The sequence below is a fragment of the Osmerus mordax genome, chromosome 17, assembly GCF_038355195.1.
Source record: "Osmerus mordax isolate fOsmMor3 chromosome 17, fOsmMor3.pri, whole genome shotgun sequence".
In the NCBI taxonomy this organism is placed as follows: Eukaryota; Metazoa; Chordata; class Actinopteri; order Osmeriformes; family Osmeridae; genus Osmerus; species Osmerus mordax.
This window is the reverse complement of record NC_090066.1, coordinates 11,015,873-11,030,721: the sequence shown is the minus strand read 5'-3', so window position 1 is coordinate 11,030,721 and position 14,849 is coordinate 11,015,873. Positions and strand designations below refer to the sequence as shown.

General features: G+C 45.0%; 1 protein-coding gene across 2 annotated transcripts in view; it reads right to left on the bottom strand.

Moving 5' to 3' along the window:
• The window catches only part of anks1b (ankyrin repeat and sterile alpha motif domain containing 1B), a 222,899-nt gene that overhangs the window by 12,883 nt on the left and 195,167 nt on the right, over positions 1-14,849 (bottom strand). For both annotated transcript variants that reach the window (XM_067254093.1, XM_067254092.1), the window contains exons 20-21: positions 6,272-6,379; positions 2,820-3,026 (exon numbers count right to left, since the gene is read on the bottom strand). In XM_067254093.1, coding sequence (XP_067110194.1) covers positions 2,820-3,026; positions 6,272-6,379 — 315 coding nt within the window. The remainder of the gene's footprint in view (positions 1-2,819; positions 3,027-6,271; positions 6,380-14,849) is intronic.

The window sequence follows — 14,849 nt, the reverse complement described above, 5'->3', positions numbered from 1 at the left end:
ATTTTTGTAAGGTGCAAAAAACAGCTATCTGGAAGCTTCCAAACTCAAAAACCAATGGTAAGTAATGTATCAGCAGCCTACAGACCCTATTCATTCTCTATTTATATTTCATAATGACCAGGACAAAGATGAATGGCGCTGATTGACTGGGAAGGGTATTATTTCCTGTGGTGCACTCTCCAGTGTTGGCACGCTGCTTGGAGTATTTATTTATTTATCGGTTTGTTGACAAACGGTTTGTTTGCTCTTGTACAGTACATAATCCTGATCGGCGTGGAGATGAGGTACGCACGCTTGATGTGAGCTAATGACAGTGTGCAAATAGCTAGGGGTGGACGTAGCAGACAGGAAGTGACATCAAGGGATATTGTTTGCATCAGTGCAGAAACAAAAGTAGAGGAAAGAAGAGTGGGAGTGAAAGAGAGGGCAAAGGAGGAATACTAATAATGCAGTGACATAGTTAAAGGAGGGTAGGATGGGGAGTGAATGGAGAGAGAATGATGGAGGATGAAAGAAAATGGGGAGAAAACTGAGAAAAGAAAGATTATATCCATAATTAGACTCCTTCCTGTTACCTTGTTTCCTGCCTCTTTCATAACAAATGAACAGTTTGACACGAACACACTTGAAGAAGTCAGTGGGGTATACAGAATGTAATCTGTATGTGTGTGTGTCAGCTCCGATAAGCAAGGTGATTCAAACACACACACACACACTCTCCGGACTGTTATCGAGGCAGATCAAAGGAGTGCAGCTGCTTTAACAGATGCCTCGGCCACTTTTGGATTTTGGGCAGAAAGGTTAAGTGATGCACCATCATACTTTGGTTGGAAGGTGAACTATTACGCTTCTCGCTAAGAGTCCCTGCTGGCATTCATTGGTCATGGACAAAAATTGTGGTTCTGTTTTGGCGCTTGGCAGAGAGGTTTGTTAGAAATGTTATTAGGATAAGACCCTTGAGATGAATCATCAAATTTTTGAGGGGGTCACACAATACACACTAAACACCAAGCTAACAGCACTAAGAAACGGACCACATCAATATATGCATAACACCCAATAATCATAAAAACACAGAAATGTATCCGGAAAGTATTCACAGCGCTTCACTTTTCCCACGTTTTGTATGAATTTTCCAGAAAATTCTACACACAATACCCCATATTAATAAACTAAAAAAAGGTTTTGGGAAATTTTTGCAAAGCTATAAAAATATTATATATAATAACATTTATATAAATATAAAAGTATTCACAGCCTTTGCCATGACACTCAAAATTGTGCTCAGGTGCATCCTGTTTCCACTGATCATCCTTGAGATGTTTCTGCAACTTCACAAGTCCACCTGTGGTAAATTCAGTTGGTTGTACATGATTTGGAAAGGCACACACCTATCTATATAAGGTCCCACAGTTAACAGTGCATGTCAGAGCACAAACCAAGTCATGAAGTCCAAGGAATTGTATGCAGACCTCCGAGTCAGGATTGTATCGAGGCACAGATCTGGGAAAGGGTACAGAAAACGTTCAGCAGCATTGAAGGTCCCAATGAGCACAGTGTCTCCATCATCTGTAAATGGGAGAAGTTTGGAACCACCAGGACTCTTCCTAGAGTTGGCCGCCATCCATACCATCCCTACAGTGAAGCATGGTGGTGGCAGCATCATGGTGTGGGGATTTTTTTCAGCGGCAGGAACTGGGAGACAAGTCAGGATCGAGGGAAAGATGAATGCAGCAATGTACAAACACATCCTTGATGAAAACCTGCTGCAGAGCGTTCTGGGGCGAAGTTTAATCTTCCAACAGGACAACGACCCCAAGCACACAGCCAAGATAACAAGGAGTAGCTTCCGGACAACTCTGTGAATGTCCTTAAGTGGCACAGACTTGCTGTGAATACTTATATGACTTACTTATGTACATGTGATATTTTAAATGTATTTTTATAGCGTTGCAAAACAATTCCCAAACCTTTTTTCACATTATCAATATAGGGTATTGTTGCATTACCAATGCATGGTAATGCACTGAAATATACAGTATATCTTGAATATAATATACCATTGTATAATCAAAAGGAACAAACACAAGACTTGTGCATTCTGTTTAACTAGTTTGCTTTGGAGGTTAGAGACCAAGTTTGTATTTTTAGTAGCAATGTTATTTGGATTATTAAAAGCTTTTATCAGGGTTTTGAGTACTATGCACTACATATTGTCTGGTGTGTTTAAAATATCCATTTGTCGGTTTTACTAATTTGTTACACCAAAGGCTTATCTCGAACTGAAGTATCCACAAAGGCTTTTAAAGGTTACAATCCCACCCCAAAAGTAAAATTCCTCATACCTTAACCTCATACCATAACATTTGAATAGAACCCCACCCCCACTACAATATATCCTTTGGCGAGTATCTTTTGCATCAAGTTCATTTTCTGTTTCTTCGCCTCTTTCCTGGCCATCTGCGTCCCTCCATCCTTCATCCCTCTCTCCCTTCTTCCACAACTGACCTCACTGACTTTTAAACTAGTAGAGCGAACATCTATTTCACTCAATTTGATTCTAATTATTTTCCTGTTTTTATTATGGCCCAGCTGAGCACATGCCTCGTTCCATCATCCTCCTCTCTCTCAGCTCTCCTCCTTCCCCCCTCACTTCTCTCTCTCCCTCCATCCCTTATCCCCTCTATTTATCCAACCACTCATCATCCATCTTTCTCTTCTTTCCTCACTCTTCACTTCTCTCCCTCCCTTAATCCCCTCCCATCTCCCCCCATTCGTTCCTCCCTCCCTCTGGTGATCTCCACCTCCCGCAGTCTCACCATGCTGACTTGGGCCATCTGCCGCTCCAGCTTGGAGCGCGGCACGTCCTCAAAGTAGTTGTCGTTGCTGCGCTGGCGCCGGCGTGCGTCCGCTTGCATGATGAGGTGCTGCACGTCTAGCGAGCCCCCGGGGATCCCTGCCGCCGTGTACGCCGCCTGGTTGAGGGACGGGGAGAGCTGGGGCGGCGTGTGGTTCCCACCGGGCTCCTGTGGGGAGGAGGAGGGGGGGGGGGGGAGAGAGAAGGGGGGTTATCCAGCCATCACTTTCTGTGGTGCAGTTGTGTATACTTCAGATGTCGAGGTTGTTGGGGAATCTGGTTTAGACTTGGAAGGGAGGTTAAATAGGCTTGGCATGGGGCGCCCTGGTAGCTTACGGTAGGTTACAACAAGGGGCCTGGGTTCAAATTCAGCCTGGGCCATGCATGTCTCCCCCCCCCCCCCCCCCATCTCCTTACTTTTCATGTTGCTCTTCAGAATCAGAATGAAGTTTTATTGCCAAATAAGTGTACACAAACAACAAATTTACTTTGGTGCGCAGGTGCATACAGTAAAGATATAATAAAAATATAATAATCTTAAAAACGTGTGTGCAGTCCTTAAGTATACATTATAACAATTTTAGAATGTAAAAATGTTAGAATGTACAAAAAGTACAACTAAATACTGACAAAACTGTACAATATAAAGTATAAAGTAAAAGTTAAAATAAAAGAGTGCAGCAGGACTGTATGCAGTAAAGTGACAGAGGAGCGTTAATTTAATGCTTAGCACTTTATTTGTTAGTGCCAGTTTGGGGCCTTGTTGATGAGGCCAGCTGTGGATGGGAAGAAACTGTTCTTATGGCGTGAGGTTTTGGTCCTGATGGACCGCAGCTTCCTGCCAGAGGGGAGTGGCTGGAACAGTGTGTGTCCAGAGTGGAAGGAGTTGGCCACAACCTTCCTTGCTCGCCTCAGGGTCCTTAGAGGCGTGCAGGTCCTCGAGGGATGGCAGATTGCAGCCGATCACCTTCTCAGCAGCGCGGATGGTACACTGCAGTCTGCCAGTCGTACCAGATGGTGATGGAGCAGGTGAGTATGGACTCAATGATGGTTGTGTAGAAGCGCGCCATCATTGTCTTTGGCAGGTTGAACTTCTTCAGCTGCCTCAGGCAGTACATCCTCTGCTGTGCTTTCTTGGTGAGGGAGCTGATGTTCAGTTCCCACTAGAGGTCCTTGGAGAGGATGGTGCCCAGGAAGCGGCAGAACTCCACAGTGTTGACTGGGGAGTCACACAGGGTGATGGGGGTGAGTGGGGCTGGACTCTTCCTTAAGTCCACAACCATCTCCACTGTCTTAAGAGCATTGAGCTCCAAGTTGTTCTGGCTGCACCAGGTCACCGGGTTGTCAGCTTCCCAGACTCATCCTCACCAGTGATGAGCCCCAATGAGGGTGGTGTCATTTACATTTACATTTAGTCATTTTTAGTCATCCGCAAACTTCAGGGGTTAGATGGACTGATGACTGGAAGTGCAGCTGTTGGTGTACAGGGAGAAGAACAGAGGGGAAAGGATGCAGCCCTGAGGAGATCCAGTGTTGATGGACCGGGAGTCAGAGACGTGATTAACACCGGAGACAGCTGGTCAACACGGTGCTTGAGGTTGGCTGGAGAGACAGAGTCCGGCCCAGCGGCTTTGCAGGGGTTCTGCCACTTCCTGTCTGTTAACTTCTCCCTCCTGAATGGAATGAGTTGTCCCTGTTGTGGGGTGGGGGGGGTGGGGCTCTGGGGTGGGCAGGGGTGGGTCAGGAAAGGCGCGTTGTCTTTCCAAGCGACAGCAGAACTCGTTAAGGTCATTGGCCAGGCGAGAGTCATTAATGGAGTGGGGGGCTCTGGGCTTGTACTGTAGTTGGTGATATGCCTGAGCTCTCTCCAGACAGAAGCATAGTCGTTAGCTGAGAGTTGGTGTTGTAGTCTCTCAGAGTACAGTCGTTTAGCCTCTCTCACTGCCTTGCTACACTTGTTCTTTGACTCCTTGAATCTGTATCTGTCCCCAATCCTAAACGCTTCCTCCTTGTCCAACTTAAGTCGTCTGAGTCTTGCTGTGAACCAGGGTTTGTCATTGTTGTAGCTCACCCTGGTGCGTGTTGGTATACAGCAGTCCTCACAAAAGCTGATGTACGACGTCACATCCTCCGTGAGCTCACCCAGACTATTGGTAGGAGTCGTGAACATATCCCAGTCCGTACAGTCCGCCCGCAGATCCTCCATAGCCTCACTGGTCCACTGTTTTGATGTCATCACAGCAGGTTTACAGAGCTTTAGTTTCTGCCTGTATGCAGGAATCAGGTGGACCATGGCGTGGTCAGTGTCCCAGTGCTGCTCGGAGGATGGCGTGGTAGGCTCTACTGACTGTGGTGTAGCAGTAGCAGAGTATTTCCTTCTCTGGTTGGGTTGAATTATCTGTATTTGGGGAGTTCATGGCTGAGATTTCCTTTGTTAGTCACTGAGAGTTCTGTGTCACAATCCGCTCTCACCAGGATCAATTCACACAGCCCTATCTCCGTGAAGCGCAAAACAGGAGATGAATGAAAGTCTTTCACCAGCAGCAGCTGACGTTTGTCCAGTTTGTTGTACAGCAAACGCACGTTGGAGAGAAGTATGCTCGGAGGTGGTGTACGAAGCCTGCTGCGCCGGAGTCACACTACACTGATTTAACAGACAAAACAAAACAGAGCGCATTGACCGGCCGAGGCAGCCATCCACCGCGCCATCTTGGATTTGATATTGGATTTGGATTTATCTTCACTATCTCTATCCAAATAAAGCAGAAATGCTTTAAAAAAGTCTTGTCTTACATAGCTGATGTTAACGATGTCTCCTAACTTTCCTTCCTGGTTTCCTAATGGTGGGAGAGTTGACTAGACGCTGAATGCAGTTCACACCTACTAGTGTTTGTCAGCCATTACATTACTGCGTATAATATTTTTGCACACAAAACACAAGCACACACTGTATGCTGGAATCCATCTGTGGACATCAAAATTATTTAGCTAGTGAGCAGAACGGGCGTTTCCTGTCCGTCACTATCAATTTGTTCTGTAAGAATGAGAGCAGATATTAGGCCTTTGGAGGCTGAGGAGGAGCAGCCACATCCAGGCTGTCAGATCAAATTGAGCCCCAGGAGTCGAGGCCTTTTACTGGGCCTCTCGCACAGAGGGACCATGAGGCTGTTAGTGGATGACTAGAGCCCTAACCAATGGGGAAATTAAACCTGTTGCCTGTATTTAGCATCCGGGATGATCCGACGGGGAGGAAACTGTGATGGGGTGATGGCCATTTTGTGTCTGTCTTGTTCAATGATAGGAAAAATTCCCCAACTCAGTCACCATGTTCCTCAGAGGATTTCTGTGAGGGGACTGGCATCTTCTCACACATCTGGCTGGCAAACACACACACACACACACTGTATCCCTCACCCTTAGGGAGATGGCCCGTGGCGGTTTCTGCGGGGTGTCGTCTTGTAACCGGTCGCCCAGTGATGCGAGGATTCGTTTCCTGTGTCCAATCAGGCTGATCTTTAACACCTGGGGAAGAGGGAGGGGGTGGGGGGGCATATGTTAACCGTGAACCATTACAGACCTGGGGTCTCATTTATAAAACTGTGCGTAGGATTCTTACTAAAAGTGTACGTACGCCCAAAAGCCTAAAATGGCGTACGCACACAAAAATTCAGATTTATAAAACCGTGCGTACGCACACCTGTACGCAATGTTCCCTTTATAAATCACAGATTACCCACAAGTGTGCGTACGTGAATCAGCATTGTACCCCGCCCTGATCACGCCCATTTTTAACCATAAATAGTCAATGCAAAGCACCTCATGAATGCTAATCCAGTATATTAATGACCCTGGCATGCGATTGTTCTTCACGGTGAATCATGGCGCATGACAACTTCTCAGACACTGTTAACCTATTGGTGGAGGCCCGAAAACCACATTATTTGGTGGCCGTTGGATCACCAATAAAAAAAAAACTGTGCGAGTGGCGTCAACTGTGCCAGTGATACCGCAAATCGAGATACAATTTGAAAACAAAAGTGTTTTGTTATGAACAAGTAGTCTATTGAAGTCCGGACTGATAACGAGGACGTGGAGTGTAGCGATTGCGCGGGATCTTAACGACTCTATTTCCAGTTTTTAACATATGATGATATATGCACAGTATTAAAGAAATATATTTAGTTATACAATGTGTTCTGCAGTTATCTAAAGGTAGTATATGTGATGTTATCCTGTTTTCCATGCAGTCGGGCTCGGGCATCTCCCCCTCCTACATCCCATAGTGGACAATCTGATGGTGAGACATACAGCGCTGAATTTTGATTTAAAATTTGAGTTAGATTGTACAAGGTGTTTATGGAACAATAATCAGTCAGTACAAGTGCAAATAACACTGCTGGATTTAATCTTCATGATAATTATGAAACCGAGTGAAAAAAACGTGTGTAAGGAAAACAAAATATATATAAATATTACGAGTAATGTTCTTCCCACATTCACTTTCTGCAGTCTGACTACAGTACGGTCATCTGCGTTGCCAATTCCAACTGCTTCCAAAATGTGCGTAGGCCTACGGGAGGGTCAGAGTTTGCGTGGAGGACCGCACATTCTCCCGTCAAGTTTGTTTTTTATAAATCACAACCTTTGCGTGGAAAGTGGCGTACGCACATTTTCATCCCCGTTTTGTGCGTACGCAAGCTTTGTAAATGAGACCCCTGTTGTTTATAATGGATCATGACATCATTCACTTTCAAGGTATAAGCTTGCTGCCAAAAGCTTTATTCATAAAATTCCCCCCTACGAAATCAAAGAGTTGATTAAACATGCCCGCACTTTATTTAAACGGCAGGGCACTCGAGCACACGGTGATGATCGGCTAATAAAAAACATCCAGGGCAAAGCATATGCATACATCATGTCATTGTTATTATCATAATTGTGTATCTGCACCCGCATGGCTTCCTATTAGTGGGCCATAAGTGTTGCAGTTAAATGCAAATTTGACACAAGCCGGCCAAGAAAATGTAGACCTACTCACAACACACACACACACACAGATAGTTAGTGTTGTTTTGCTTGTCCTAACTGGCACTGCTTCCAAGATGGCCAGTGTCCTTCTGCTGCACAACATCACTAGCGTATGTTCTTGTGTTAGTGTGTGTTTGTTTGCTTGCCATTAGAGAGACAGCACATTCCTAGAGACATTGTCTGTGTGTGTGTTCAGGTAGAAGAGATAATTAGGATATGAGGCCTAGCCATGAGCCTAATGACTCAATAATTCAACCAACAGTCTTTCTTTGTCAGAGCTGCAGACTCACACAAACACACGACACACACACTGTGATAATGATTCTCTCATCTCCAGCCCTCACACACCAATTACTGTCCTGCATCTGCTATTGCATACAAGCACATACACAGTAAACTTGCAGGCTTACACTCACACTGACTTTACAAACACCGAGCACACACACACACACACTCTCTCTACACACAAAACTAAACACATGCATACTAATCACACATGCTCACAAACAGAGAACAGAAATATTCACTATTCTCCAGCACACTAATTTGTGTTGCATAGATACTATCCAAATGTCTTTTGTGAAGAACTTGTGTAGATTGAATTAAACGTAAAGCATAAATTACAGTATGAAAAAACAATCTGCACTAACCAAAACACTCATCCAAAATCCAGGTAGCTTTAACTTCACATTTGAATTCAACATTTAACAATACAGCAACAGAGTGATTCATTCAGATTTACATAATCACTCAAAGCAGTGTAAAAAAATACACTTACATTTAAATCCAAAATTCATGAATCAAAGGGGGGATTTTTTTAAATTATAGTGTTACGGGAAACCGACAAGCTAAATTCTCAACCATGTGAGAAAATCGCAAAAATATTAGGGGAGGCGTTCCCCACACTGCTCTCTTACACATGACATGAAAGGTTTATAATCTGCACATTTGCAGTGATCAAAGGGAGAATTTCACATACTACTGGTTGTGACATTTGCTGAACTAATTGGCGTATGACAAAGATGTCCTTTTCTCCCACCAGATCTCTTTCTCTGCATCTGGAATCTTCTTTGCTTCTGTATAGTTTGCAACATTTCAGTGATTTGGGTATTTGGGCTTCCTATATTTTCTGCTTTTCCCATTTTCCCGTCTCTTTCTCCTTCTGTCTTTTCCCAAGAGGCATTGTAATGTGTCGGTCTCCTACGCCCCACTGCCTCATCCCCATGCTCTCTCATTAGCATCATTACCACACATTCACGGAAAATTACACACAGTCACAGAAAAAATATTTTTCTGAGAATGCTAACTGAAATCCTGGTTACCTAATGCCCATTTTATAATAATTCCTCTTTTATAAAAGCCTTACTTATTAGCTCTATGAAGAGCCATTAATCTGATGTGTGTGTGTATCTGTGGTGTGTGTGTGTGTGTGTGTTTTGGCAGCTTGTCCCCCACCTCTCCTCGCACTCCATCTACCTCATCTACTGGACATGTCTCCACCATCGTGTTCACCTGTCGCCATGGCAATACAGAGGCACATTAGTCACACTCACACACGATGCCACAGGGGATGGTGCCTAAGACCCCCCTGCTGACACGCACACACACACACACACCGTGGCTTAAACATGCTGTTGAAGTGCCCAGAGAGTGGATTACATTGTTATACCTGGATGAAAGGGAACTTTCCACACACACACACCACGCATCTCTCATCACATTATCTCTCTGCCCCATACTGCCATTTGCATTTAAATGAAACACATTCTTTGCATAGTGTACCTTGGAGTTTTGACTGTGACTTGTGCTGTACTTTGTACTGTAAGCTTTCAATGTACCCCCCCTCTCTCAGACTCTCTTTTTATCTCTCCCTCTGCATTGCTCTGCCTCTATCTTTCTATCTCCCTCTCTCTTTCTCTCCCTTACCACCTAATCTCTTTCCATTAATTTCCGCCCATCACATATAATCAATAATAATCAACACAGCCCTGGCATCACCAGTCCACACAGAGGCACCGAGATGAGTTTACAACACACTGGGGACAGGATGTCATTTTTGTCTTCAATTGTCAAGGAAAACGATTGAATCAAAATGTTATCATAACGAGAAAAATCGTATGAAACTGATCGTTCTCTCTCTGATATTCCTGTGTCACTGCTCCGTGGCCGGTTTGTCTTTCGCGCTCGGTCAAATATCGCCCTTTCCTTTAGTTCTATCACTCTCCTCTCTACCTCTGTCCCTTCCTAGACTTCTATCTTTGCAACCCCCTCCTCGATCTTTCTCTTTCTTGGACTGTCACTGTGTTTCTATCTATCCTCATCTCTAGATAGATGTTTAAGCTGGGGCAATGCCTGAGGGTGCAAACGAGGTTACTTACCCTGTGGTGTTCACTCACTTTCCTTACTATGAAACACTTCAGGAGCTCATTTAGCCTCTGGTGTCTAGCAGATGCACACCGTGTGTATGCATGTGCGTGTGTGTGTGCATGCGAACATAAGCTAGCTAAAGTACAGTAGTTGTATTTCATTCTTACTTACAGTCAGTTGTATTACATCACATTCTGTTTCTTGTGTGTGTGTGTTTGTCTATTGACTGTGTGTGTGTCTGTGTACTGTATGTGTTTGTCTGTTCACTGGAAGGATGTAAGTGTGTGTGTCTGTTTACTGGGAGGGCGTGTGTGTGTCTGTGTTGACTGTGTTGGCGGATCAATGGAGTGATCCTGTTTAACTAACAGTTAGTCCCAGAGAAGGCTTCCCCTGATTACTGGGTTATCCTAGAATCTCGGACACATACGGTTACACGTATAAGCCATCGGGGCCACCACCTAGAGCTATCTGACCTGACAGAAACAGACACAGTCACTCAAAAACGCACTCCCTCACTCCAACCCTCACTCACATAGAAACACACACTCACTCACTCACTCACTCACTCACTCACTCACTCACACACACACACACACACACCTCTCTTCTAGCTCAGAGTGTATGTCACACCGAGATGGAATAAATGTGGTAAATGAGGGTGAAGTGGCACAGTGTAAATTAGGGCATTAGTGTGTCAAAATATCTTAATTATCTTACAAAGTAACTATCCATGTATCCAACAAAAGAGTATATTCACAGCGTTTCACTGCAGTAACTACAGAACTGTGGACTTATAGTTGTTGATTATCTGCACCTATGATGCACAGTTGTTTGTTGCTTTGGATAAAAGCGTCTGCAAAATCAATATGTAAATGTTGAATGCGTTCACTGTGCTATTGGATGCTGGCTCGACTTTCAAGACCTGCCAACGGTACGTAGATTAAGACAGCGGCTTCAAACAAAGTGCTGTCTACAGCCTAGCAGACTACCCTTCTGCCTGACCGCGGCCCGACACTGGTCACTCAACCCCGAACAAGGACCTTCCTTTAATTTAGGACCCAGAAACAAAGAAATTTTTGTTTTTTTGGACCGTCCAGTTCACTGAAGCACTGGGGTTGTGGTGGGGTGTGTGTGTGGGGGTGGGGGATTCAGCTAAATCACTGTCTGTGTTCAGACTACCATCTCAGTTTTAATGACTGAGGAGAGAGAGAACAACAGTCTTTCCTTTATCTCCACAACAGGCTTCATCCTTTGTTCTCTCCATCCCCGGCCTCAACTCTCCATCAGTTTCTTTATTCTCTTTTTCCTCCACTTATCTTTTATCATCTCTGTTAAATGACCACTCAGTAGATGTCTCTTGTTTTTTTGACTCTCTGTCTCCACACTCTCTCCCCCACCTTCTATTTAAGGTTGACAACCCACCAGAATGAGAGAGACTGAGAGAAAACAGGGAAAGAAAGAGGGGATTGATAAATAGAGAGGGAGCTGTAGATAGACAGATGGATAGATGGATGGATAGAGAGAGATCCCTGTACGTGAAGTCTCTGATTTGGCTTAACGACCAAGTGGGTTTGCTCCCGGTCGAACAGAGGAAGCTCAAGGATCTAAAAGCCCTCCTCTTATTCCGCTCCATCGATCGCAACCCCGCTCAGCCATTACAACCACGTCTGCATTGGTTTGTGTGTGTGTGTTTTTACGTGTTGTGTGATGTGTACGTCTGTGTTATTGTGTGTATTTATTTCTCCTCTCCCTGTCAATATTTCTGTGGGGTCGACCCCAAGACATTCGCATGACCTGGCTATGCCTTCTGGATCAACTCCTAATGGAGTCTGATTGAGCTTCATTCCATACATCCTCTTGGAGACCCCCGCATTGACTCCAACTACCAGTGTGTGTATGCGTGAGTGTGTGTGTTTCGTGAGTTCACCTGTGTTGTGTGACTCTGGTGGGTCACTTTTGCCATGTTAAAAAAAGTAGGGATTTTTGATCAGGTAACCCCATTTTGTAGCATGCACAACCCTGGTCTAACCTTGGTTGGTTTTCATAAGATGGTATGGATTTTTGTGTTCGTCTGATTTGTTCTGCTGACCTTGGATCGAACACACACACACACACAGACACACACACATGCGTGCTTTTCTCCATCACTCGGTGGACGGACGTTCACCAAGCAACAGCTTCTTCTTCTGATCCTGACCTTCCTAACAAACACACACACACACACACACACACACAGCAAGCACCTCCCCTCAACAATGCTGGGGGGACAACTGGAAAGAAACCAAAGACCACTGGTTGCCTAGCAACCAGCGTACGGAGTGGAGTAGCTTCTAGGGCTGATATGTAAAGAGGCCTTCGGTGCAGAGGAAAGGATGTAGTCCAGGAGACCAATGATGGAACTCGTTTCATTCACTGTGAGAAGCCAATAAGAGAGGAGCTTGCATGAAAACCTCCTACATGGAGATGGAAACGGCTCCAATAATAGCCAATGTGTGACTGGGAGCTTTATGGAGTGTGTGTGTGTATGTGTGTGCATGCATGCGTATGTGTGTGTGTGGGCGCAAGTGCAAGACAGCCAGAGATAGCGAGGGGAAATGAGCCAATGTCGATGAGAGAGAAAAATGTAACACAATTCCTCTCATCTAACCTACAGACATCACAACCAAGCACACTTGCATACCAAGAAAAACAACGCACGCCTCTATAGATAGGATGTATCAGATTACTGTAGAAGCTCTAAAAGTGGAGTATCCCGCTTATTTTGGGGTTATGAATTTCTAAGTTGATACTTCAAAGTGTGTCAAAGAGGCATAAAAACCGCAGCCTGCTGGGGAGTGGGGGATTCCAGAACTACATTACAGTAAAAGTACAGCATGACTCCAGACACACACAGCACAGTGTTGTCATTGTTGTCAGAAACAGACTTTTTAACTGATCTTACACGGCTGGATGTGAGACTACTAACTGTGCCCGTTTGCTGCTTATTGGACAGCGGGCGCAAGATACAGGCTTTTGGACAGATGGGAGAGCTTCCACAAGCGTCAACTTATCTGCATGAGAATGACGTGTATCCCATCACGGTTGGTGGTTCTGTCGTTGACATCAGCAGACACGGAGTACCCCTTCTTTGACCAAACAAGCCTCAAGTTCCACAGGACAATTCAAATATCAGGGGCAGAGGAATGTGGGAGTGTTGGGTTTGGCTAAGATTGACACTCACCCCAGGGTCCTTTTATCAATTCCACTTTCGTGGTCAAGGTTTGGTCGTCAAGCTCAGCTGATCCAGAATTGGTCAGAAACATTGAAGGGACTGACCCAATCGAGTTTGACCGAGGCATGAAATGATTAATGGCCGCCGGGGAAACGAAATGCTGTAAGTGTCACCATGCAGGTGGCGGGTGAGGATTTGACTGGTGTTTGGTCGACGAGGTAAACAGATGGTGGGCGCGTTGGATGGGTGTGTGTGTTGTGTCTCTGTGTTGTGATGCTTTTGTGTGCATTGTGATGCATGTGTGCGTTGGGATGGGTGTGTGTGTGGGTTGGGAAGGGTGCGGTGTTGCGGTGTCTAGAAGCAGGTGGAGGATTTTCCTTCAGGCTGACCTGCCTCCTGTCTGGACCTGAACGGCTGTTGTGGAAAAACTAATAATGCTAAATCTTCGACATACGCACGCACACACACTCACTCAGTCACACACACACCATGCACATACACACATACGTCCACACATGCCTACTGACACAGACACACACAACACCATGCATGTCCACACACACACACACACACAAACACACCAACAGACACACACACACACACATATGCCTACAAACCCACACACACTCTCTTTCCCCATATCTGTTTTCTCTCACCTGTTCCTCCCACCCCCTATCTCATCTATCTCTTGCACTCCAGTTCTCTCTCTAACTCAACTATGGTGGGGTCCAGTAAAAATATAAAAAAGTTCATCCAAGACAAATCATATAACTCTGAACTAGTGTAGACTCTAGCTGGTTGGGTTGCATAGTCTATCTAGTTAGCGAGCATGCTAAATGTGTCCATGTCCTCATGATGAGAGGAGTTCTGGAAAGAAGATCCAGTAATGGGAGTATTTACCACTGAGCACACACATAGATCTAAAGCCAACATTCTTGGGCGTACAGGGTGCGGCTTTAAAAGTAGAAGAGTGCCTGCCCTTGAGGGGGTGAATGTATGATTGTGTGTCTGGTACCCAGCAGTCAGAACACTAATCTCTTATGCAACCAAATAGAACACTGTCTTCTATTGTGATGTGATATCACTAGATAATGTCAGGTAGTCCTTCTTAATCTAAATCACTGGGTGTGTGTAAGAATGTGTCAGCTCAGGTTAGAGTGTGTTGGTGTGTGAGGTGCACACGTGCATTTTGTGGCAGCATACTGTAAGTAGAAATGTAAACACACACACTGTAGAATCATACGCGTAGACTGACAATCGCATAGCAACCCCCCACCAACCCCATCACACCCCCTCCCCCGGTAAATACAGATTAAATATAACTCCTGGAAAAATACGCGTGCACAAACAGAAAATGTGTACACACACACACACTCTCACAAACAT